General features: G+C 38.8%; 2 protein-coding genes across 18 annotated transcripts in view; one reads left to right on the top strand and one right to left on the bottom strand.

The window, feature by feature from the left end:
• The window catches only part of GPM6B (glycoprotein M6B), a gene marked incomplete at its 5' end in the record, with an annotated part of 137,415 nt that extends 117,357 nt beyond the window's left edge, over positions 1-20,058 (top strand). For 9 of the 12 annotated variants that reach the window (XM_084610678.1, XM_084610679.1, XM_084610687.1 and 6 more), the window contains 6 exons: positions 4,509-4,695; positions 7,040-7,196; positions 12,466-12,637; positions 15,094-15,167; positions 15,517-15,582; positions 18,158-20,058. In XM_084610678.1, the coding sequence (XP_084466804.1) occupies positions 7,050-7,196; positions 12,466-12,637; positions 15,094-15,167; positions 15,517-15,582; positions 18,158-18,307 (609 nt within the window). In that variant the 3' untranslated portion in view covers positions 18,308-20,058. Of the gene's footprint in view, positions 1-4,508; positions 4,696-7,039; positions 7,197-12,465; positions 12,638-15,093; positions 15,168-15,516; positions 15,583-16,538; positions 16,780-18,157 lie in introns of those variants that run through there. The other 3 variants (XM_084610681.1, XM_084610683.1, XM_084610677.1) reach the window with 1 other exon arrangement.
• Positions 20,059-21,415: 1,357 nt separating this feature from the next.
• The window catches only part of OFD1 (OFD1 centriole and centriolar satellite protein), a 66,701-nt gene continuing 62,041 nt past the window's right edge, over positions 21,416-26,075 (bottom strand). For all 6 annotated transcript variants that reach the window (XM_084610622.1, XM_084610617.1, XM_084610618.1 and 3 more), the window contains 3 exons: positions 25,243-25,425; positions 24,166-24,236; positions 21,416-22,361 (listed from right to left, as the gene is read on the bottom strand). In XM_084610622.1, coding sequence (XP_084466748.1) covers positions 22,316-22,361; positions 24,166-24,236; positions 25,243-25,425 — 300 coding nt within the window. In that variant the 3' untranslated portion in view covers positions 21,416-22,315. The remainder of the gene's footprint in view (positions 22,362-24,165; positions 24,237-25,242; positions 25,426-26,075) is intronic.

Genomic DNA, 26,075 nt, shown 5'->3' with positions numbered 1-26,075 from the left:
GCAAATCACTGGGCTGTTATTAACCTGCCTCCATGGCAACTTCTGCTCACAAGCCTGAGGACAAAAAATGTTTTTATTCTGCTGAGCTGCACAAAAGATTCTAGTGATGTTTTAGACAAAATGGCCATTGAAAGCCAGATGCATTGATGTGTATTTGTAATGCATGGTTTATATTTAAACTGTTTTACACTGCTGATTTGCTGGGGTGTATAGAGTGCTAAAAATTGCATGGTATTATCTGCGTGCAAAGTGAAGACAGAGCAGAATTTGTGCCAAATAGATTTTTTATTAAAAAGTTTTTAATAAACTTACCAAATCATACTAAATACTACAACATTGTTTACAGGATACGCAGCTTCAGCAGCAGAATCTGTTATCAACTTACTCTGCTTATTTCATATTTATTTACAAAGTTTCCACTGCTTTTCAGTTGTATGGTAACTTGCTGCCTACTGATTCAGAAATATAGCAGAGCACAAGGCAAACTGCATCTAGAAAGTTTAAATTCTCCAGGCCAGATTCTCAGCTGCCTTAACCTGATTACAGTTCAGTAGACCAGCTGAAGTTCTGGACCTCCGTGTTTAATGGAAATATACTCCAATACTAGGCTAGAAAGTTTGGTAAGAAAAAAATCCTTAATTTTGTCTGAACTAATAGTAGTACAGTAAAAGCTTTGTTATCCGGCATGTTGGGGGAATGGGGGGTGCCGGTTAGTCAAAAATTCCAGTTAACTAAGAGTTACACTAACCAATGGAATACCAATTTTCAAAGAATTAGAATACAATAAAATAAAAAGTATAAAATAGTATACAGGGACTCACCAATCCAGTAGTAGCACTGCACTGCAGAATAGTTGGTTTCTTGAAGCACTTAGGTGTATACAGGTAAAATTTTCTATACAGTAGTTTTTTATGACACTACATATCACTATGGGCAGCACATGGCATACACCAGTTCACTAAAAATACACTTAACGCTAAAGAGATACTGAACATAATTTAACCCTTCTTTGATTCCGAAGGCACTTCAGGATCTTGAGGTGCCTCAGGGTCATCATTATCAACATCAGTTATCACTGTAGATGTAGAAGGTGTAGGAGATTGGGCTGATCTCCTGTACTAACCCTATGACACACCCTGGAACCTGCTTTTTTGAATAAATCCCTGATATCAGCTTGCTTACTTGTCTTCTGCCTCTTTTGCATAAAAGTAGAGTGCAGAATGTGCAATTGCATAACCTCCTGGGCAGTATACTCGTCCCAGTTACTAGACTGAAGATTTGTACTGGGAGATATCAGAAATGCCAGTTAATAGAGCTTTCTGGTTGATAAAGTGATGGAGAACGCAGCTTTTACTGTAACTGGTTTTGAAAGGCTTCTCCAAGTTGTATTTTGGTAGTCAAGGGTGTAAAAAACAAAATAGAAAAAAACCTCATACTGTCAGATTTCATTGATGTGAATGTAGGGTCTCCAAAAAGTACATTCTTTGTGTGTTACGGCAACACTGCAAACATTCTTTAACTGGGTCATATTAAAATGAGGATTTGGCACGGTCTGGCAGTCTAACGCCTCAAACAGGTGGTGTGTATTCTGCAAAGCTGATACCCTTTGATAGGAACAGCTGTGTATAAACTCCATTGTAAAAGTTGTTGACTGAACATGTGTGTACAGGCGCGCATACTGCCATGTCTAGCATGGAAATATGCCATTGACAGTATTTCCTTGTTTAAAGCTAGGGCTGGAGGTGTCTGTTTGCCCAAGGACCAAAGAGAGTATGTATCCCAGTTATCCAGTTGGCCTAGAGTTAAAGGGTTGGTGGTTGCTGGGGCTCTGTTTTGTCTAATGTCTGGCTCGAAATGGCACTGTAGCTTTACGGACTTGATCAAGTGGGATCTTGGCAGTGATCTGCCCTTGACATGGTGAAGGCCACCAGAAGGACGGTGCTGCCTTTTCTCTTGTGGAGTAGAGTGCTGTAGGAGGCCTGAGCCATAAACACTGTTGTCTACTGTAAACAAGAATTTGAAAGCTTTGGGGCATCCACTGCTGGCAGTTTGAATACAAGGGGCTGTTGATGAAATGGTGTGATCTGCCTGAATGAGCGATCAAAAGAGATCACCCCTCAAGTCCAGTGTATTTATTACTGTGTGGCAAACTAGGCTGCACAGCATGGGGTGCCCAGTCTACTGGAATGACCTAGATTTGGGAGTAACCTTTAGCCCAGGTTCTATGTGGATTTAAGGGTTTTGCCAAGTTATTCTTCAGAACTATTTGCCTTTTGACCCACAGAGCAGCTTTGATGTTGACTCTGAAGGAGGCCAGACATCCTACCCTCCAGCATGAAAGAAGATTTTATAATAGCAACAGGTTAAGAGGAGAAATCAGACTTATGCAGAGCTAGAATGATAAAATGAGAGGGGCTGCGGTGCCTGGGTTCTGCAGTTAAACACCCAAGAATGCTGTTTGGACAATGAAAAGGACTTGCTTTGCAAATTTGCCATATCACCCTGCAAGATCTGTCATTCTGAAGTTTGCTTTAGCTTTGGACCTCAGTGATATGAGATGTAGTGTGGTTGTTATGTTTCAGAGTAGCAGCCATGTTAGTCTGTATCCTCAAAAAGAAAAGGCGGACTTGTGGCACCTTAGAGACTAACAAGTTTATCTGAGCATAAGCTTTTGTGAAAGCTTATGCTCAAATAAATTTGTTAGTCTCTAAGGTGCCACAAGTCCGCCTTTTCTTTTTGTGGTTGTTATATTTCTTCCCGTTGAGCTTTCTTTATGCTTCCTTTCCTTCCCGCCATCCCATCAGGCTAAGCAGTACATCAAGCTGTCTGTATTCGTTTTGTGGCATTCGAAGCACGAAGAGAGTTCCTTACTGAATGGATTCCAGCTGTTGACTTGACTGTAAAAGCTTCCCCAGCTGGCTTCTATATAATTAAATCTTGTATGCATTTACTGAAGTGGCATTTCATAAGACATCTAAGTAGCTATAGCTGTTTAAGCATGACAGGGGCATTTGGTAAGAGATCTTTAAAACAAAGAGTCTTACATTGATAAAACGATTAGAGGGTTTTCTGTCATTGTACGCACATTATTTCCTAATGCCCCCTGGATAAGCCTGTTGCAAAACTCATTTGTTACTTGGAAGATTGGGATGTTAGGAAAAAAAACCCTACTTTCTTTAGTAGGCCTAGATCTGCTGATCTTTTCTTGGAGTTTGAGACAGAAGTTATGATGTAGGCACCACCCAATTGTCTCCATAAATTTTAAATGGTTAATGATTCATTTTGTACCATATATTGGAAGAAACAGGCTGTTTCTGTTACATTCAACACTGGTAGTTCCATTGAGTAATATCCTAATGGTTTATACTTTGCACAATTGTATGAAACATACACTAATGATGAATGCTTAACCAGTGTAATGCTCTCACCCTGAAGCAATGGACTGGTATAGATTGCCATTACCATTATAACACACATAGCTCTGTTTGTTTCCAATTCACATTACTCAGTCTTGCAAGCAAATGGATTTTCAGGCAGTGCCATCAGGAGGAATCCGATAGTTGCAACTGCATTTACCTTATCACAATGTCTCTGATCCTGAGTTGGTATAACTGTAGCCTTCATCCAGCTGAGACAGAACATCCAGTATTTTTCTTTTAAATTGGAGACAAAACTATGCTTTCTGAATAGTACAGTTTAGACTTCAATATTCCTTTTGAAAAGGAAACGTCAGTCTTAATTTATTTGCCAAACATTCACTTTAATATTTCCTCTTTCTATTTAAATATATATTTTGTCCTTTTAAAACTGATTCTCTTATTCCAAATATTCTCCTTTTTGCCACTTCTCAGCCCCATTGGCTTTTAGGTAGCTAAACTGGTTTATAAAATAGTTTTTATATCATTTTGTTTTCAGGACATATATTAACCTTTCATAAAAACACAGTCCTTAGACAAAATGTGCAGTAGCTGGATTTTGAAGACCATGAAGCATTGAACTCCTTCATTCAGTAGAAGTATAAAATACATTTTATCTTTCCCAAATGCTTCCCCATGTTGTGTGTTCACTTCCTTGACATGCTTAAAGAGCATGGCAGTAGTGTAACTGACGCCTCCTATTGTTGTTACAAATAGTTTTTAAATGCAGTGTATTATCTGAGAGCGGTCATATCAGAGGGACTCACTTAGCTAAATGGATTTTTGTTTTTCGGTTGATGCTCTAACTCATCAATGACCTCTTCTTGATCTTGCAAAGACATGAGAATTCAACCCATTTCCACTTGTGTGTTTTGAGTTCACACAGACAAAGCTGAAGGTCATTGCTCTAGAGCAGGAATTGTCGTCATCTTGCATCATCTGTTAGCTTTCCACATATCACTTTGCCAATTTTTTTTTTTTAAATTTGAGCCAGCCCCCACTGGTTGTACTAAATGAAAAGTGAATGTTCTTCTCCTCATAATTTGCTGTTGTGCTTAATAATGTTTCCTTTGTTTCATCTTTTCTGCTTAGGTTGCTTTGAATGTTGCATTAAGTGCCTGGGAGGAGTTCCATATGCTTCACTTGTGGCAACCATTCTCTGCTTTTCTGGGGTAGCATTGTTTTGTGGCTGTGGTCATGTGGCTCTCACTGGAACCGTATCTATCCTTGAACAACACTTCTCCACAAACTCCAGTGACCATGCTTTGCTGAGTGAAGTGTAAGTATGCACCTCTTCCATTACTTCATGGAAGAATTCCAGCAAAACACCGCATAAACAAACACAACTGAAATTAGAGATGGATCCAAACGCAAATGCCAAACTCAGAGGCTTAGGCTCTTTTCTCTAAATAATATACACACAGGGCAAAATGTCTAGTGTTATCGCTTCCATGCACAAAGATTCAGCATATAATTTCAGCCTGAATGACTTCTTTTGTTAGACAAAACAGGAAGAACAGGTGAAAAGTCCTAATGAGAACACAGTTTGTCTCCTCTGTAACAGCTGGATCTGAATCAAATACAAAATGTCAGCTGTTTCCAGCTGATGGGAGGGCCCTAAAAATGTAAAGGACCAGAATGTAGGAAACCAAATCATCACTGGTGCAGAGCTATGTGCATCATCTCTAGTAACTGATTATGGGGAAGGCAAATTGTATGCAAACAAGAGTGACACTCACTCCTGTGAAGTGAGTCAGCCAGCTGTGTTGGGACACCTTTGATGCTCTCTTTCATTCTGCACATGCTATAGAGCTGCACCAGTCAGAGGCACAGTGCAGGACTGAGCCATGTAGAATTTCAACTACATGAGCAATGCTCCAAGACCCATGATCAATAATAGGACAGGAGCAGACTGTGAGGCGGGAAGTGCACTACTGTGCTCAGAATGCCCAAGAGCTTTGATTTGGGGCTGGAGAATCCTACTAGCAGTGGGATCATGTCCTGTGTTTCCTGGGCTAGCAAGGGATGGGAGCACTTCATACTCAGCTGTTGGAAGTGGGCAGGAAGAGCCCTTGTAACTATGCTTAGCTGCCCTCTTCTGCCAAGCCATTTCTTCTAGCCCACAGCACGAGGCCATTGGTGTAGGGGGATTAAGAGGTGTGTTGGGTAGGATCCTGGTATGCTCCCCTGGTCATTTTTTACTTTAGGGCACATGGACTCTCGAAATTTCCCTGTTGTCTTTCCCCCTCTTCTTGACAGCTCTGCCTGTACTTCATTTTATGAGCTACTTCTGGATCCCATTTATTGAGAAATAAAGCTTTTCTCCTCCAATCTTGTTCACCCAGCCCTTGATTGTCTGGTGACCATTTACCCTAGGTCAGGAGCTTATCTAATAGTATCTAAAAACCCTTCGACAAGGTGCTAGTATTCTATGCATGCTATATACATGTATCCGCGCTTGGTCCACGATCCACAGATTTGCAGGGCTCTACAAATGCCGCAGAACCATAGCTTGTATGGCAATGGCATGTAGCATCACTAGCTGAGCTTCAGCAACCGAGAGTGTAACAAAGCCGTATGTGCAAAGTAATGGGGTTCATTTGTTTAACTGAGGAGGAAATTCAAACGATAGGGAGCAAGCTTTGCAAGAACCCTTGATAGCAGCACATGGGAGAGAGCTGTTGTGACCAAGTACCTATCATCAACCCAACATCAGCAACCATGGTTACAGTGGCACTGTATAAGGGAAATGAGCAATTGGTACTTGAATTACTATGGACGCAGGCTGTGTGGAAGTCTAAGGAGAAATGCCAAGAGTTAATGGAAATAGATACATTTAGTTGGAGGGGTTTAAAATTACCTGCAGATATTTTTTAGTAGGTTAGTACTCCTGGCTTGTATTTTTAATGATACTTGATATTCTTGTACCTTTGCTATGAAACTATGGACTCACTCCTGCACTGAAGGGTTTGTTAATTTTAACAGCGATGCTCATATGCATGTTTTCAGGAAAATATCACATCATTTTCATGCACTGTAAAATATGTATGTACATGTATTTGGGTAGGGGGTGTAAGAAAGGTGTGAATTTTGGAGCTGATGATGCTGTCTCCTTACAGGCAACATGTCCCTTAGGAGTGAGCACAGAGCTAGGTGACCAGAATATCCTAATTCTCTTCAAGCCTTTGCCACTTCAAGCATTTTGCTCCTACATATATACCAAAGCGCAAACATTTAGTTAAGGGTCACAACGCTCTATGAAGTATAGAAATATCTCCATTTTGCAGGCATGGAACTGAGGCTCAAAGATCATGACTATCCTAAAGTCATACACCCAGTCAGTGTAAGAAGCAAGATTAAAACCCAAATCTCTTGACTCCCAGGCAGGCCCTAGACCGTTGTCCCTCTGGTGCACATCAGTTTCCCATGTCAGTTTCCACATCTGTAAAATGAGCATCGCAAGGCTGGGTCACACACCCCTGACCCAATTCTTTAAACAGATCCACAATATTTGAATAGATATTTGGCAGAATGAATTTGCTCATCCTTAATATAATCAGGTAAGACTGCTTTGGTTTAATGTGACTTCAAGTCTGACTAACTTATTTCCTCTTCCATTTTAGCATACAGCTAATGCAGTATGTAATCTATGGCATTGCATCATTTTTTTTCTTATATGGAATAATCCTTTTGGCGGAAGGCTTTTATACAACAAGTGCTGTGAAGGAGCTACATGGTGAGTTCAAAACAACAGCCTGTGGCCGATGCATCAGTGGAATGGTGAGTACAATACTGCTGCCATCACCCTGCTATCCAAAGTAAGAATAGTAACTGCCTTTAATATTTTCTTCACATTCGCGAATCTGGCTGTTTGACTCTTATGCTGTTGCACCACAATGTTTTTGCCCAGTTAAACTTTTCATACCCCACAAAGAGAGAAGTACTCAGAATTGTGCACTGAGACCCATCTTCTCTTTACACTTTGGGAAAGCTCAGAGGGACCCAAACTTTGCAGAATGAGCTATTTAGGTATTTACGTGTTCTAAACTCAACTTCATGGTTGTAGATTGTACATTTTGTAATGCTCAGCCCAGGTGATGAGTAAATTTGGGCCTTAAACAGTCGTGATACTTGGAGTTGGCATTAGAGCAGTAGTCTCCAGACTGTGGGGCGTGCTTCCCTAGGGGGGCACGGAAGAATGTTCAGGGACATACAGGGGGGCCCAAGCCTGCCCTCGTGTGGGGTAGGGAGGGAGCGCCACCCCACTCTGCCCTCAGCCCCAGCTGCAGCTTTGGATCGCAGCTCCAGCCTCGGCTCCCTGCACTGGCCCTGGCCCTGGCTCTGGCTCCACTCCTGGCTGCAGCCCTGCTCCCAGGGGGCCTGGACAGGTTCCTTTACAGGTAAGGAGGAGCACAACAGAAGAAGTTTAGGAACTACGGCATTAGAGACTTAGAGTAGGGACTACAAAACTCTTTGAGAGTAGTTTATGCAGGATTATTTTAAAAAATAGTAAATCTTTAAATTTCTATAGCGCATTCCACCTGAGGGCCACAAAGTCCTTCAAATATCAACGAATCAAGCTTCACAACACCCTTGGAAGCTAGACAAGTATTACTGTCCCATTTTTACAGATGAGAAACCAAGGCATAGAGAGAAAGTAACTGACTCAAGATTCCACGAGGAGTCTTCAATACAGATGAAATATTTAAAACCTTTAAAAAGTTCCAAATAGTTTTTCCATTAGTACACTTAAAAAATAAACTAAAACTTAAAATTCTTGCCCACAGCTTCCTCATGGTTTAGGAACAGAAACACAATGTTTTTGAGATAGGATTTCAAAGCTGTCTCTGAAATTTTGAATTTAAAGCTGATAGTTATGAAGAAAGCAAAGGAATATGGCTGGGATCACCCAGGAGGAAGTGTGGGTGAAAAGTGAAGAGGCTTTTGGTGTAATTTATATTACATTTTAATAATTAAAACATATTGCTTATAAATGTAGAGTTTTTTCAGCCAAGAAAGGGAATAGCACGTTTGTATTGAACAAAGAGTAAATTTTCAACTGTATTATTTAATACACTTTTCAAAAAGCTAATATTAAATTAAGTCAGTTAGGTAATTTTTAATTTTTGAAGCATTTTATTTTCTGGCAAGTGTGACATTAAAGATGACAACTGAGTTATATCGAAGGCTTCATTTTCCAAAGGTCAAAAATGCCTGTACATTTGCACATCTCACTTTGAGTGCATAATTACTTGCGCAAGTTAGTTAACTGCAATCAAAAAAGTGACTATTCAGTTCCTTATGCATATACCTATGTTGCATGCAACTGTGATAAATGCCTGTTCAAACGTAGTTTTCCCTGACTTTCTGAAAAATCTGACCACTCTTTTACTGCAGCAGTAGAGGTAGAAATTGCAACAAATATGCTGCATGAACCATCATAAAATGTGGGAATTTAGAAGTGACAAGTAGTAATAAGAGTTCTAAGAAGATGTTACACAGACATTTCCCTTTCTATGTTCAATTAGTAACATTACAGATCTAGGCAATCACAATTTGTATGTAATTGTTGCCAGTGCAGCCAGTTCCCTCTTCCCATTCTGCTGATTCAGTTCTAGCAGATATATTAGATTTCCAAGCTTCCTGAATGATTGTTGGATGCCAGTGCTATAAAGAGGAGTCATATCAGATCATCAGTAAGGCTGCATTTTTGCTGGCCATCATAGGAGTCAGGGATTCCATAATATTTATGTTATAAAAAAACCAACCTGCCAGCCCCCCTTTTGTCCCTCCCTCCCCCCAACCATCATATCCTTACTGAAGTCAATGGGAATACTTCTGGAGTGAAGTACTGTTTAGTATGAATGAAGAGTCTGGCCCTATAGAAATAAACATCCATGACCTTTAGGCCTTATGCAAGCACCTGCCTTCCCCCTGACTTCTCTGCCTCTCTGTTCCACTGCAAAATCCATCCCACCAATGAACCCTGGGTTATCTACAATATCTCTTTGCCTTGGTCCCATGCTGCTTAGTGTCTCTGGACAAGTGTCCATGACCATGTGGACTTTCTCCATTACAAATTTGCTCTGTCTTTCAGCTCTCCCATCTGCCTGACTAAGGAATACTCTTCTCCCTCAGTGACTCCCCCTCAACCCCAACCCTCCCTCCTCTCCATGCAGGATCTTAACTTTCTTTTGGATCACTTTTTTCCTCATTGAACTAACCCATACAACCACTCAGACACTATTGTCCTTCAGATCCATTTCTACAATGATGCTCATGGAGAACTGCCCCCGACAATGGCTAGGTAGAGGGCTGTGGAGATTCTGATAACTATTTTATTTATATTTTGTAGTTTAAAAAAACACCTCTTTGATTTGGAAGCATTGAATGGTGCACGTAGCTGGTCTGTGTACCCACAGGTTACCATCACTCTTAGCTTTGTCTTCCTTCCCAAGGCCCTCCATTTGTTTGTCACACCCTCTTGATTGCCTTGTCTCACACTAGACTGTGAGCTCTTCAGGCCAGGAACTGTCTTTCTATACTATTTGTACAGTAGCTAACGCTACTGGTCCCAAGTCCCAACTGGAAGACCAGGGCACTACTGAAATACTACAGCTAATGTGGATGACTGTGATAGTAAATAGTCTGGAACCAGTTTCACTGATGTTGAGTTCTGCCAAGTTAAACGCTGAGCTGCACAGGAGGCCAATACAACTGGAGAGGCCAAAGTAGTTACATTTCAGGAACAGCTTTAATTCCTCCAAGGCTGATGAGGTTGAGGTAGGCTGGGTTTACAAAGGTCTGGCCTGGCATCACAATCTCACATCTATTTATGGTCATTGCTATAAAAGCACAGTTTGGTTATATGCTAAAATGGGAAAAAAGGTAATGTTATGTACAAAACAATACCCATGTGGGATTCTCCCCTGGGGTCCTGAGATACCTTGCCACTAGCGTGAAACAATCTTGTTTATGCCTACTGTGGTTCGGCTTCCTGAAACCAACAGCCTCTGTCCACCAAGCACTTACTTACAGGTCTTACCGCAGACCTTGCCCTCCTTGTGCAGGTTAGTGCTAAGTACACACCAAACCCTGAGTCCTCCAGCCACTCACGGTAATTACCAGGTAAGCTGTCCCCAAAGAGACAGTATACACACGGAGGGGTACAATTCATGATCAGGTCTTTTATAACAAACCAGCACTAGAATCTTCTTATCATGAATACAAATATGTTTATTTACAAAGATTAAGATTAAGAGATAGTGAGCAAGAATAATGAGAACAAGTTCTATATGAGACAAATGGTATAACACTTCTTACAGTCTAAACTTAACTGTAACAGGCTAAAATCCGTCTAAAGCAGTTTCTCACATAAAGCAACCTCTCATCGTCACTAGCCCACATGGCCAGGATACAACTTTCATGAATGCAAAAAGCACAGTCCTATTAGCTTCCTCAGTGAAGGATGACAAAATGTCCTTTTGCTTCTTATATTCCCCCAAACTCATTGTTTTCTCCCCCAAAGACAGGATGATCCCTGTGGTTTCTTTCCAGGGATGCTGGCTCTAAGGTGTCTTCCCATGCTCCTGTTTGTTTCATGTCCCACGGGGACCTGTTTTTCCTGTTGACTTTCACAGGGGATTCCATTGCGTTGGCTTTACAATGCTTAATCTACATAGGAATCTAGGCAAACATCTGAAAATATGTCCCTTTGTCTGGCAAAAACAGTTTTTCACCTCTGCTAGTGACACCTTAATACAAACTGGAAGGATGTATTTTCAGTACCTAGATATAATGTTTACAATATAATCATACATATGTTTCAGTGAAGTTAGAGATACAGGACTAGTGCTTTCTAAATGTATTATTGCTATGTATCATGGTAGTGCACAAAGGTCTCAACCAGAACCAGGGCTTCACTGGGCTAGACACTAAATATACACAGAAATAAAAAACAACCCCCCCCCCCCAAACAAAACAAAACAGTTCCTACCCTGCAGAGTTCACCACCTAAATAGACAACAAAGAAAATGTGAGAAAAGAAACATTACTTTCCTCTTTTACACATGGGGAACTGAGGCACAGAGATTGTGATTTGCCCAAAGTCATGCAGGAAGTCTGCGGTAGATTGTGGAACTGAATCAGATCTCCAGAAGCCCGGACCAGGGTGTTAACTACACCTCTCTAATGATGCTCTCTAAAACAAAATTCAGCGTGGCAAACAATTCAGAACATAAAATTAGGGGCCTTTCCAAAGCCAAAATCAAGTGTAGTATCTGTTTAATATCTCAGACATCCTCTACAAGGATATTCTACCCTGCAAGAGGAGGGATTATAGATTTTTCATCTCATGTCTTTGATCTTTTGTCACGTTAATTTAAAACATTTTTAAAACAGCTTGTCTTAGTTGATATGCCCCTGCTAGCTGTTTCTGATGTCTCATTTTAGGAACCCAGATTAATTTTTTGGGAGACAAAAACGGGTTTCCTTACATTTATGTTCAGAATTGACCCCACTATATCTCCAGAGAGACATGCATGATTTGATCCCCCTGTATAGTGTACAGCTGGCAAGAATTAGAGAATTTCTTGTATGTCTGGTATATAATTATTTTTTTAAAATCTGTTAAATTTGATTTGTTGGCATTTACTAGTTTTAACTTCTACACTGAACAGGCATTCTGATTTTAATTCTTCTAACCGTGATTAATAAACTGCTCTTTCAGAAGACCAAGCTGTTTACTCAAGCAGACAGATTAAAAATGGAGCATTTGAGTCTTACTTTTTCACTACTGCCTTTGAGCCAAGTATTTGTTTAAAGAAAACAGAAGGAAGAAATGAAATGCTGGCCTGGTCAATTTTCTACTGCCCAAAAGATCCTATTTACAAGGGAAAAATTGTATGGCAACTGGCTCCTAATGTTTAACTTCTTGAAAATGACTTGTAGGAGCTTATTTAAAAGACAGATACCCCTCCTCCAAGATAGAGCATATTCATTCTGTTCCCTTCAGAGAATTAAACTTGAAATGTGTGTTTTCTCTGCCTAGTTTGTTTTCCTCACATATGTGCTTGGAGTGGCCTGGCTTGGGGTCTTTGGCTTTTCTGCTGTGCCTGTCTTTATGTTCTATAACATATGGTCAACTTGTGAAGTCATCAAATCACTCCAGACAAATATGACAGCTTCAGGGGACCAGATCTGCGTGGATGTCAGGCAATATGGTACTTATTTTAATCCTGATTCTTTATCCTCTTTCCTTGTCTTGTCTTCAGTTGGTTTGTCTGTCTTATTAGATGAACCAAAAAGCAGAGTATGGTATCTCTGAAAATGCCATTACTTTTCCAATTCATGCAGTTCACACTAACCTATTTCCAGATGCATTCAGTTTAACTGAACAGGCAAGTCCTGTATCTCAAGTGATTTTGTAGCTGTTACCCATATTATTATATCAGGTTTAAATATAAAACAATCTCAAAATAAAATGCTTAGGAACAAAGTGGGTAGAAATTGATATTTTTTTAAAATATCAAAAACATTGAATTTATATTTTCTTTTAAACAGATTTTTAAAATTTGAAATTATGATTAACTATTTTAAGGCCTAAACTTGCAATAATCTATTAAAAGAATTTAAATTATAAAATGCTGCAACAATGAGCGGTCCTCAAATTAATTAATTATTGGAAGGGTGCTGCTTTTTTATACAGAATCAGGCAGAAAATATTTCACTTTCAAGGTCAACTCAAGCTTGAAAATGTTACATTAAAATAATACATTAAGTAAACATAGGTATTATTTTCAGCCTCTACCATGGGGTGACGGTAAGTCCAGTTTGTTGTGCAGAAAAGCTTTTGGCTTAACTATTTTCGGTTTCAGTTTAGCTAGCAGGTTCAGATAGAATATTCTCTTCTTTTGGACTAGTTCATTCAAACTTGGCAAACCCACTGGTAGTTGAAAGCAGGTAAACTTGTTTTCCTCTTCCAATCTATGGATAAAAATAAGGTGGTAGAGGATGAGATCTTCTAACTCTACAAACGTGAAGGACATGGGGCCAGATTTTCAAAAGGTATTTAAGACACGTGAAGATGCAGATAGGCACCTAACTTGCTATGGCACTTTCAAAAATTCCTCTAGACACCTAACTCTCATTGAAAACTATGAGAGGTAGGTGCCTCATGGGATTTTCAAGAGCCCCTAAGCAATTTAAGCACCTCACTCTCATTTATTTAAATGAGAGTGAGGTGCCTCGTGCAATTTTCAAAAGTGCTGTGGCAGGTTAGGTGCGTATCTGCATCTTTAAGCACCTAAATACCTTTGACAGTCTGGCGCATTGTGACCAGATACAGTCTGTCAATTCAATAACTAAAATGAATGACCTTAATAACTCATTTTTAATTGCAAAGTGTTTTGATAAGCTTGTTTATTGAATGGATCCAGCAATTTAATTTTATTTAACTAGTAAAAAAAAAATTTAATTGTTTTTGTACATTTAATTGAGTTCCAATTTCCATCCAAATGCAATTTGACAAAAATTCAGAATAAAATTTTATCCAGTGTAAATGTGCAAGACTCCAAATATGCACATTAGAATTGAACAATTACATTCAGTACATATGTCTTTGTCTAAGGAATCATCAGTACCCCACCACAGTATTTACTTGGGTTGTTGCTGTGTATTTTGGAATTGCAAAGCAGAACTAAAAGTGGTTATGGAGTAAATCCTGTGAAGCTTTTTCTGCAGCTGTACCAATTTAACATAAATTCATGTTCAGACGGTCTGCCCTTGCCACAATCACTAACTCTAACCAGCAGAGTTTGAACTGCTTTGATAGTGTTAAACTCTTCTTTAAATTGTATTGTGAAGACAGACATTAATATATTTTAACATGATCAGCTGCAGTTTAAAACTAACATGGCCAGGCCTACAAAATGAATTGAAAAACATGCTTGCAATATATTTTAAATGACAGATATTTACCTGTATTTAAGATTTACATCTGTTATGGGCCTAAAAGTTTAAACATTTAGTAGCTTCCAGATCTCATTTACTTTAAAAACCAACAAGATCAGTAAATAAATCATCTTGTGCATTATGGGGGTGAAAGGTGTCTGGAAGCACTGGATTTATACGTACCAGGGTTCACCTAAAATGTTTTCTACCCAGTGGAAATGAAACAAGAAACACTGTATTTTTGTAATTCTTCCCTACCACCAGCTACACCAAAATACAAACATCCTGTTGGGTAGGCCTCAGTCCTGAAGCCTTACTCAAGTGGTGTTTTGGCCTAGTAAGGACTTCAGTATTGAGCCCAATTCTGAAAGCTGCCAAGTATCTTTTGAGGTGCAACTTGCCCCCCATAATCGGGGGAGTTGGGCATGCTCATATACGATAGGCCAACAGTGCGTAAAATCACCATTTGGCTGCCATATGGGAAACCTACATCTCAGAACATTTGGCAAGCAGCAGCTAGTCTTGGTGTATGGAGAATGCACAATCTGAGCAATTTCTTTGTAGTTTCTCTTGCCAACTCAAAGCTGAACTGGGCAACGTGTGGGTGCATCATAAGGGAACACAACTGGCACGTGGGTGGGGAGGAATAAGATTTGAGAGGAATGGAAGGTTATGCGTTGGCTGTTTAGAACTAACTGTACGTTTTGCTCTGGTGTCATCATTTCAGGTATCATCCCTTGGAATGCTGTACCAGGCAGGGCTTGTGGGCCAATTTTAGAGAACATCTGCAACACAAATGAGGTACAATACAAACAACAGGGCTATTGCAGAAGCCAAAGAAAGTCATATTGGAAGATAAATGCGTTTTTCAGAAGCCTCTACTAACCTGCCAAAACCACCATCTATGCAACAGTAGCAAACATCAATATTGTTAACATCTTTCTTCCTGCCATCCAAAGCCAGAAAAAAACCTGTATCTAAGTCTCCTGGGCTACCTGTTGTGTAAATAACCAGTAATATAAATAGAGCAACAGAGGAAAAAAATTAATTACAAAAATTGGCCGTGTTAGAGTTCTCCACTGAAATGGCAAACAGATTCAATTGTATGTTCCTCTAATCATTAAAATATTTTTCATCTTTTCTTTTCTAGTTCTACATGTCCTATCACCTGTTCATTGTGGCCTGTGCTGGAGCTGGTGCCACTGTCATAGCCCTGGTGGGTAACATCCTCCATATTTCTAATGAAACTTTACACACTCCTTTCAGCTTTTAACAATCCGATATTTTAAAAAATTAAACACCCTGCAAACAGTGATACCGCAAATGAAATGGAGTGACCTGTTGCACTTAAGCTTATAGCACAGTCACCATTATTTAGGTGCATTGCACCTCAATGTAGCTTTCTTAAATTAGAACCTCCACAACAAAGGCAAGCAAACTTTGAGGAGATAGCACTTTGAATAGAACTTTGCTTATTGCAACTCTTTTAACAGCTTTGATAAATTAGTCTGTTTGTAGTTTGCAATTCCAGTTTGCCTCTAGATGGGACAAAGCCCACTTCTGGTAATTTCAAGCCAAAAAATCCAAAATTCTGGCCATAAGAAGTTAGGTTTTTTATTTTTTGGAAGTTCATTTTTTCACAGCTTTGGAAATAACCAAACTTCTTGACTCTTTTCTTCTGAAATATCCTGCTTCTGGGATTTTTAAACTTGAGCCATTTCTCTCCCCAGTCCCTCCCTTTTTTTTGTTTCGTAGTGAAGGGTAGTATGTAAACCTGTTACTCTGCTTGTTGGAACAGAGGAAACTTTAGGTCAGGTCACTGGTACTGGGCCTACAAAAGCTACTTAAGCAGCAAGTGGAAATTAGGTATTAACAAGATGGCATGTTTCACTTTTTTTTCCTTACAGTAAGGGACTATTGGAGCTATCAACTTTTAACATTGCATTAGCCAAATTCAGGGGTAATAGTCACTGTTCTTCCACTGTAGTAGCCCCAGGCCAGACTGTAGATTATATCTAAAACGGAATAACAAAATATTTGCTTAGTACAAGTCTTGAATCATCATCTGAGACAGTGATGTCTGTCATAGAACTGATCAAAAAACTGCCCAAGAGGGCTTGAGCCGTCAGCTTATTGTATCTTACTCTCCTGTATTTTGTTCTTTTCCACCAGCTGATCTACATGATGGCTACCACATATAACTATGCTGTTTTGAAGTTTAAGAGTCGGGAAGATTGCTGCACTAAATTCTAAATTGCATAAGCCCAGTAAAGAGCTGCATGCATAGCCTGAAATACCACTGACACCCTAGACTAAGAGTCTAGCTTTTCAATTTTGTTACAGTAATTTGTAAATAGCTTCAGTAAGCATCGTTTAGCATATCAGATTAATAAAATGACTTATTGTATATGAATTTTGATGTGGATGAGATCTGGCTATTTTCTAAAGGTTGAGAGGATTCAGTTACTTTAGATGTTGCAAATCATCCTCTGAAGACAGGAGTTATCTCTCAAACAAATTTTTAAATGCCAGTGATTAGTTATTTTTCTCTCTCCTGTGCACTAATTTCAATAGTGAGAATAAAGCATACATTACAGCTGATGTACAAGGGACCAGGGTGATTAGAAGAGTGCCGATGCGTAGCTGTTTGACATACAGAACCATGTGTTTACAAATGTATTTTTAAAAAAAAGGCTCCATATACATTTGCCAGTATTTCCAATGTGTGGATGACAAAGTCACAAGGTACACCCAGCCTATTAGTGAGGCTTTAGGAAACTACAAGAATTGAAACTTCAGTACTAAATTTTCAAACAACTGCCAAATCATGCTTTCTCTGGAAAAAGAAAGTACCATGCTCTTGCGCTGCGTAAAACAATCACTTTCCTTTTTGGACTCCAAACTGACCATAAGAAACCGCATTTAGGTCACTTCTGTGCTGGTACTGTTTATGAAGTAGTAACTGATTTCTCAGTAGCCAGATCTCAAAATATAAGTTTGACTGTATGGGAAGCTAAACTGTGCATAGACCAACACTGCTGAAAAGGCACAAAAGAATCCAGGTGTTTTCAGATGTAGGTTTTTCTTGCATGAAATTTGGTGAAAAGAAGATGGCAAGAGATTTTTACTGTGCAAACGGAAACAATTTCTATATATGCTCAAACTTTACCTGAAAGTAGACAATGGGAGTTTAAAAAAAAAAGTTATAAAAATGCCACCACTAAGATGTGTTAACTCAGACTACATGCTTTTGCTTAGAGTTTTGGACTCACATTTCCTTATTTAATATCCCCATGTTAAAATGTAGCTTTTTATTATTCATAGTAAACAATGTTTACAATTTTAGGCTTCTTTGGGGGGTTGAATGGGACGGGAGGGAAATCTCACCAGAATCTTTGCACTACATGTGTTTAAAGAAAAACACCACAAACTTAAGCATCCGTTATCGACTCTAGGCTTCAGAGTATATATTTGCCAAATGCAAAAAGCTGCTTCTATTTTTGCTTCCTTTTTTCCTGTGTTGCATTTTAACTGATCAGTAAAACTCTTTCGCTCATTTTTACTACTTCTGCACACTAACACCTCGAGCTAGTTTTTAGTAAGCAAACTAGAAGATAAGCATGCAAAATTCTAGAAGTCAATTGAAATGAGCCTCTGTGCTGTTTAACAACAGAATGCTTATTAATGTAGAATAACTTTGTTTTTTGTTTAATGAATGTCTTAATCTGACTAGCAGCTCGCTTTGCCTCTTGACATGCTCACTAGCCATCATGCTCACCCTTCTCTTCCAGATCCACTTCCTCATGATACTGTCTTCTAACTGGGCCTACTTAAAGGATGCAAGCAAAATGCAAGCTTACCAAGATATCAAAGCAAAAGAAGAGCAGGAGCTTCAAGATATCCAGTCTCGGTCAAAAGAGCAACTCAATTCTTACACATAAAAGTTTGCCAGAGTAATTCAACAGAAGAATTTTGTAGTTCTGACAAATCCTCAAATGGCTGCTCTGCAGTACAGATGTATGTCTACCAAACAATCTAATACAGAAGTGTAAAAACTTCACATTCAAGCTCCTGGGACATGTTCAAAGGGAAACCTTCCAGTGGGTAACCTTCCTTTCTTTAGTACAGATTTAAGAGGTTTCAGTCCAGCCATTTTAAAAGGCAACACTTTGTAACAAGTGCCCAATCAGTCATCCTTTTGAGACTCTTGGTATTAATTCTTGTGGCCTAAAGCTCCTCTACAAAATTGTAGTGGGTGACCCAGCATGGCAAGTAGCAGGAGATTTATGGCCATAAATAATTGCACAGTTGTGAGATGTGATAAAACAATTATCCCAGTTCTATACCAAATGAAACTGTGGCTAGCTCATCAGATTTCTCATAGCTCATGTTTATTTACTGATACAATCTCAGCATGTCATAAACCAGCTGATTCATAAAAGGGCAAGTGTCTAACTAAAAGCACTTTATGGGCAGAAGGCAGAAGTCCATTTTCAGAGCCACATCTTTTTCAATAATGCTATAGTGAGCCACTGTCATTCTACTGCACTTACTATCTGCACAAGCTGGGTGCTGAGTAATTGCTCAGCTGCTCCAAGTTTTAATTATTTTTATTAACTAGTTGATGGAATGTAGATGCTGGTCAGGATAATGATCCCCTTCTTTGAAAATAAATGTCAGCTTTGCCTTAATATTTATTTTCTATAAATGCCTTAGCATTTATATAGTAGCAGGAGACCATTATCTGTATTATTAAGCAAAAAGTGTTACCTTATTAAAATGAAACTGATTTGACTATTCCAAATGAGCAGACTAGTGAATTTGCAGTTTCACATAAGCTATACAAAATACAGCCATAAAGCAGACCACTGGTCAGCCACCTTTCTCTACTTCGGTGCTTAAGTTTATAGTCAGTGCTTATTCATTTTTGCTTTATAAATCACAAAAAGCCAGGGTGGTGTTCAGCAAAAAATCTGGTGCCGTGTTAAAGTCCCACAGCAGTCTGCCTTCATTTTGTTTTTTCAGAAACATTCAGTGATATCTTGAGTATTAGTGATGGGTATATTTGGTGTTTGTTCTTTACAAAATATTTTATAAATAAGGGGGGGGGAAATCAAGTATCAGTCATTTGAAAAAAAAATTAAATGGTAAAGTCAAGTTATATTCCCATGTTAAGTTAATGTGTGGTTTGATTAGTTTTGACTGTTGGCTGAATATTAAAATAAAAAGGAAGCACAAGTTTCTTTAGCTAAGTCAATATTAAGATGTGGACAGACATTTTTCAAGTATTACCTTACAGTTGGATTTTTTGGTTAAATGCCTAATCTGACAGTTTTAAAAAAGGGGCAAAGTGTACGTAGAGCAGATGACAGTGTAGCCTAGTGTTTGTTTTACCTGTTGCATGAAGGAGAAACATTTCTACAACAATGCAGGTGATGTTCTAGCCCAGTGTTTGCATAAGGGTAATGGAGGCAGTGTCTTAAAGCCTAATTCTTTTCTAGTTCAATGTAGCTATTACTGGGAGTTTTCTGAAGTTTTGTTTAAGTAGTCTAATATTTTTATGTAAAGAGCATTAAATTTTGCTATGTATAAATTTTTGTAACCTAACAGTGAATCAATATTTTCTATCAGTGCCAAGGGCTTCCTGTAGCTATATCCAAGTGTTATAATAAATATTTGTAGATAATAGACACACCACTTGTCTATTCTTATTTTATGTCTCTTTTTAGACAAAGTTATAGCTGTACAAACAATGAGAAAGTTACTTTATTTGGATGAATTTACATCTGACAAGTTCATCCTGCATAAAATAATTCAATATTTATTGGATATATCACCAGATTGGGGAGAAATGCTACCAGGACTCTGCTTCTAGGTGTCATGCCACAGGCTGTAGAGGTTTCCATTGTGATAACAGCCCACAACTGCTACAGCATTTTAATGAACAAATTCAAATCACATCATGCAACAAAGTGTTTTTCATACGTTCTTAAAATCAAACTAATATCCTGGGCAGTAAACATATAGGACAGCAGAGGACCATATGCCTGATGTAATTATTTTTCTTCATATTTGGCTCTTGTGAGAGTTGTATAAAATTGGAAATGTCTCTACCTCTCAATGCTCAGCTGCTATCCCAAATCACTCGCCTCTGCTGTGAAGTTACCTGTAAATATTCTCTTGAGCTAAATGTTAATTTACTAAAAAAAGTTAGTTAAGGCAGAGAAATGACACTTTTCCTTCAGTTTGCTTTTTTAAAAGGATAAAAACTTTTAAATATGGCCAACTTGACTTACCAATAGAGTGACTATGGTTGAATGAAGAATCAGTCAGTTTGTATATTAATTATTAAAAATCTCATGCACGGTTTTACAGAAAAAGATTGCTAACCCTGCAACCACCTGAGAGTCAAGCTAGGGTTTTCTCCTTGTTACATCTGATCAGTAACCATGACCCAACTCAAGTACACTCCCAGTTGCACCTTCACCATACCTACTGTATAGTACAGTTGTTCTCAGACTTATTTGACTATGCTCCCCGCTTCTTTGTGACTGTAGCAGTTTGCACCTCCTGCCACGCAAGTACATATGCAGCAGTGGTGCTTCACTTGAGAGATTGTTTCTGTTGCACGAATGAGCCAACAATCCACTGTAATAAGAGCAAAAGCAAAACTGCGCTTGTGGTCCATGCTTACAATTAAATGCACATACCACATCGTAGCAAATGGATTAACGTAAAGTTTGCATAACTTTCTACAAAGTCGTTGCCATCTGAACAGAAAGGCACAGCACTAACTGAGGACCTGAAGAAATCAGCTTTGTTAGTTATTCATTGCTGTTGGGAAAATGTGCACAGTAAGGGTTTTTTCCCCCCATAAAGTTTCTCCTCCTTCCTCCCCCCTCAGAACACATTCCCTGCTCCCCAGTTTGAAAACCTCTGGAGTAGTACCTATTGGTGCTTTAAAATATTTACCCACAAACCAAAGAGTACTTCCATATTACATTTCTTACTAATTGGAAATTCTGTTCAATAATGAGAACTTCAAAGAGCACCGTTGACACATTTTATTATAAAATACCAGAACAGTCTATAAAATGCAAACCTAAAAAAGTGAAGAGGATTAAGACAGTCGTGTTTATACCCACTCCTATGGAGTATTTAATATACCAGCAGTGAAACAGCATGAAGATCGCCTTTTAAAGTGTATTTTTCTTCCCCTGTCTTGCTGCTTCTGTAGAAAAGTACTTCAACAAGTTATCTCCAGTGAAAAACTGCACTAATCTAAAGGTCTCAAAGAAATAGTTATCAGGTGTCTATCAGAATGCATCACAATCAGCATATCTGAGCTCTTGTGTCACAGATAGTCAGCTTGACATGCCATTTTGTGAAACCAGCAATGTAAGCACGCTGGAAAAGACCACCACTTTCAAATCTACTTTGTTTGAATTTTCATTTTTATCATTTAAATCTTTAAAACTCTCTTGTCTTAAGGCAGGATGGTATTTTTTAAAAGCCACCTAATTTACCTGAAAAAATGTTGAACTGCTTTATATCCTAATAGTACAGGCAGCTTTGCTTTTCAGTCACTGCCCAGAGCTTTTTCACGAATACGAAAACAAACACTTTCTGATCAACAGGCTGTAGTGACTCCTAGAATATTTTGTGAAGATAGGGGAAAGCTTAAAACACAAAGGTTAGGCCATGTGCTTAAGGTTTTAGCAGCTATTAGTACTACCAGTCATAGCAGATTCATCTAAAAGGACTCATTTGGGATAATGTCTTTGTAAAAGGCTTATAATTTTTTTAATACAAACATGTTAAACTTTAATTCTGATCCCCAGCTGAAACCATTGTGCATGAAAATATTCAGTTCTTGTGGTCTAGTGACTGTTTACATAACTTCACACCATCCTCCACTGTGCTGGTCATTAGGAGAGAGTAGCGGCTATTCACCAGAAGTCTTCATCTGGTTCTCCATGAGAGACGCCTGCAGCACTAAATGTGGGGTAGAAGGGAAAAGGAGTTATGAATGGGTTCTGAAGCAGTCTTCTGCCTGAAATTTACTCATGCGTCTAAATATCTTCCCTTCCTACTAGAAAGTTCCATTTGCCTGAGATTTAAGAAGAGACAACCTCCTACCTCTGGCTTTACAAATCAGCCTTTCAAATTACAGTGACTTTGTCAATAGCCCCAGGCAGTAAGTGGATTCTTGAAAATTAATACCAGTGTCTGAGCATAAGCTTCTGACACAATGAAATCATCCTTCAGAAAATAAGAGTACCTATTTGTGAACCCAAATGCAGATAGATAATACACAGTTTTTGTTAGATGGGAATCCTTTGTCAGCATTCATGCACAACCTTACAGTAACACATTGTTCAGCATGAGAGGGGAGAAATACAGACGGTCTACGCTGTGCGCAAGACATGTAATTTCCTTTGCTCGTCTACACATGCTTGTGCTAGCTCTAATTGACCAATGTGAGTATAAACAGCAGGGTAGCTGCAGAAGCCTGGGCAGTGGCACCGGATGCAGGGCTGGGTATTTACCTACCAGTTTCAGGTGGGTTTCTAAGGGGCATGGCTCACTTGTGCCCCTGCTGCCAAAGAGAGCTAGCACAAGCAGGGCAAGTCACACCGCTACCTTGCAGTGTAAACACAGGCACAGTAAGGAAGACATACTTTAGTAACAACCTACGAATTTAAATTATGCAGTCAATGTTTATCTACTTGAGTACACGTAACTTATTAAACCATTCAAACTCCTACTGAAACGCTCCAGCTACATCTGCTGTTTTTTGTCTGTCCCAGGGTTACTCTAACTTCCAATGATTTCAACGGAAAAAGACCATCATCTCAGGTGAAGCGCAGGAGCATTTGCAGAAAAGGCATTAAAATACCTTCTAAGCATATAACAACCAATCATCAGACCTCAAAAGGGATAACTATTGGAAAGCAGGGATAGTTCAAGATTTACTTCAACAATTAGCTCTTTATGTAAAAATTCAGACAAGCCCATCCACATGAGCATAACACTGCACCTCTTCTCTTTGCAACTGAAAAAAAACAAACCCCACCAATCTAATAGATGGAATGAAGAAATGGGCTTGGGGACCGGTGGGATGGGATAAGGAATCTTTGACATCATTGGCTCAGATCTGGCTCAGAGCTGGAGCAAGTGAGTTTTTATTCTCCAACAACTGGTCTAGCTGAAATAAATTGTTAATCACAATCCAGTGCCAGACTGAGCAAATATACACATAAGCCAACCTACTCTGCCAATTTAGCACTCTCATTTGTTGACCTTGCAGAGACGTTAGGCACGAAGAGTGTCATTAACCCCCAGGAATTGTCTCAAGCTCTGGGCAAGGTGAAGGTTGTGCTGCTGCTGTCCCAGGGCTGAAGGGCTAATCAGCAGGGCTGCTGACCCATCTCCCTGGAATATTGTTGTTTAACATCATTGTAAATGGGGGTGTTTGCACATGCTGTAATAATTTCTTCAGCCAAGAGAAGAGGGCTGCATTTTTCTAAGAAAAATTAAAGAAAAAACTAGTCTTTACTTAAAAGGATGCCTAACTTCAGCATATTGCTTTTGATCTACTCGTTTAGGAGAAAGGTTTGGCTGAAAGTTATATGTGAATTTCATTTTTGAAAGGCAGACATAGGTTACCTATAAATCAAACCACAACTATCACATTAATAAAATGAGTCACATTTTCAAGTAACTGAAATACCATTTCTGTGACTCCTTAGCAATTAAGAATACCTCAGCTTTAAATAATAACTGTATCCAGCCTGACCTGTCATCTTTTTCACTAGACAGGAGTCTCTCTATCAGCGATACTTCTTCCACTTCCTCTTTTTTGGAGCTCTGGCAGACAAGAGAAAAACATTAAATTTGGTTCTTTGACCTAACTTTACAAACATAATAGTACTAGCATAGCATATGATCTTACAGAGAGCTTAAGCACATAGGTAAGCTATTGCTGTCAACAAATGCTAGCTATGTAGTTTTATGCACACCATGACTTTTTAAACAACATTGTATAGAAGAGCAAGCACATTGTCAGCAATATGGTAATGATGTTTTGGGATACAAAACGTGAACCAGTTCGGAACAGAAACTTATAAAATAATTTTAATAATAATAAGAAATTCCATTTTTGATGACAATCCACTCACTGGAATGCTTCAATGGACTTTTTTTTTTTTTAAATCACAGTTATTTGTTCTCTCAGGCCTAAATGTTTAATTTTTGACATCCATTCATCAGGAAACTATTTCAGACCTGAAATTTTGGTGCACTATCATTTACATGTATAAATGATAGTGACAGAGGCAAACCCAATTTCTGCAGAAATGGGTTTTCGAAATATAAATTCTATCATGTGCGTGCTACTGTCTTGGTGCATTATGTGTACCATTAGTGAACATGCAAGAGGAGGTCCCTCTAAAAATTAGGCCCTCAGTTTTAACTATCCTCTGTCTACATACAACATTTTGAAACCGTTAATTTCTAACTACATTAAATACTGTTCTGTGTTACTGTCTGACATAATGCAATATAGCTGGGCACAGCCTTACATAAGAAATGTAATCTTGCCATTCCCATATGAACTAGGCAAAACCCCTTGGGAAGACACATCTCCAACAGTGAACACAAATCCAACAGTTAACTGACTAACTATATTATAAACCAGCTCCTCTTCTCACATTTTGTTACTCTAATTTTCACACTGAAAATGAAGAAGACCAAATTGAGTGGACAGTATTTTCCACCTCATGATCTATGGATACATTGTAATTCAGAAAACATTGTCCGCCAGAGTCACACTTTGAAATCACCCTTTTACTGCCTGCAGGTTTTGGTATATCACCTTGTTTGTCAGCTCCTGCTCTCTGCTCTGCTCTATCAGTTTCATGTATTTTTCTAGTGGATTAGGACGAGGGTCACACAAATTGTCTTTAGCATCAGGACTACTGATTTCCAACTCTTCCACTTCACGGTCTATCTTTTTTTCGTCTTCTTCTTCACTTTTCAACGAATCTTGGATCAACTTCTAGAAAAACCCAAAAAACAGCAACACACTTAAAACTGACCTGCCAGTTCAAAAATATTTCAATCAGGCTTTATATATGAAGTTCAGTACATTACCAGTCTGATCTAGTAATCTGTGCTCTAGTCTGAATGCAGTGTTTAATGTGACATGTACCGTATTCACTCACACTTCTGGGATTGGCCAGATCATGCAGTCCTTGCTCAGGCAAAGTCCCATTGTAGTCAATGGGAGTTTTACTTAAGTAGAGAATGCATCTGATGAAGTGAGCTGTAGCTCACAAAAGCTTATGCTCAAATAAATTTGTTAGTCTCTAAGGTGCCACAAGTCCTCCTTTTCTTTTTGCGAATACAGACTAACACGGCTGCTACCCTGAAACCTGAGGGATTGGGTATCACATTTTTTCATTCAGTTTGTTCCAATCTGGGAGCCAATTTAGAAAACAGTCTCTAGTTTTGGCTTACAATAAGCCAAACCCTGCCCAGGTTGAAACCAATGCCACACAATAGTATCACATAGTAACATGAATTACTGGACAGCAAGCTTTTAATCTGGAGAGAAATTTTAGAAACAAGGAAGTTTAGTTATTAATGTAGCTACAGAACTATTATTAATGACAGTAAATCCAGGATAAACTATTCTATGTTAAATTC

Source organism: Lepidochelys olivacea, assembly GCF_965140295.1.
Source record: "Lepidochelys olivacea isolate rLepOli2 genome assembly, chromosome: 1".
Classification (NCBI taxonomy): Eukaryota; Metazoa; Chordata; order Testudines; family Cheloniidae; genus Lepidochelys; species Lepidochelys olivacea.
This window is presented reverse-complemented; position numbering and strand designations above follow the sequence as displayed.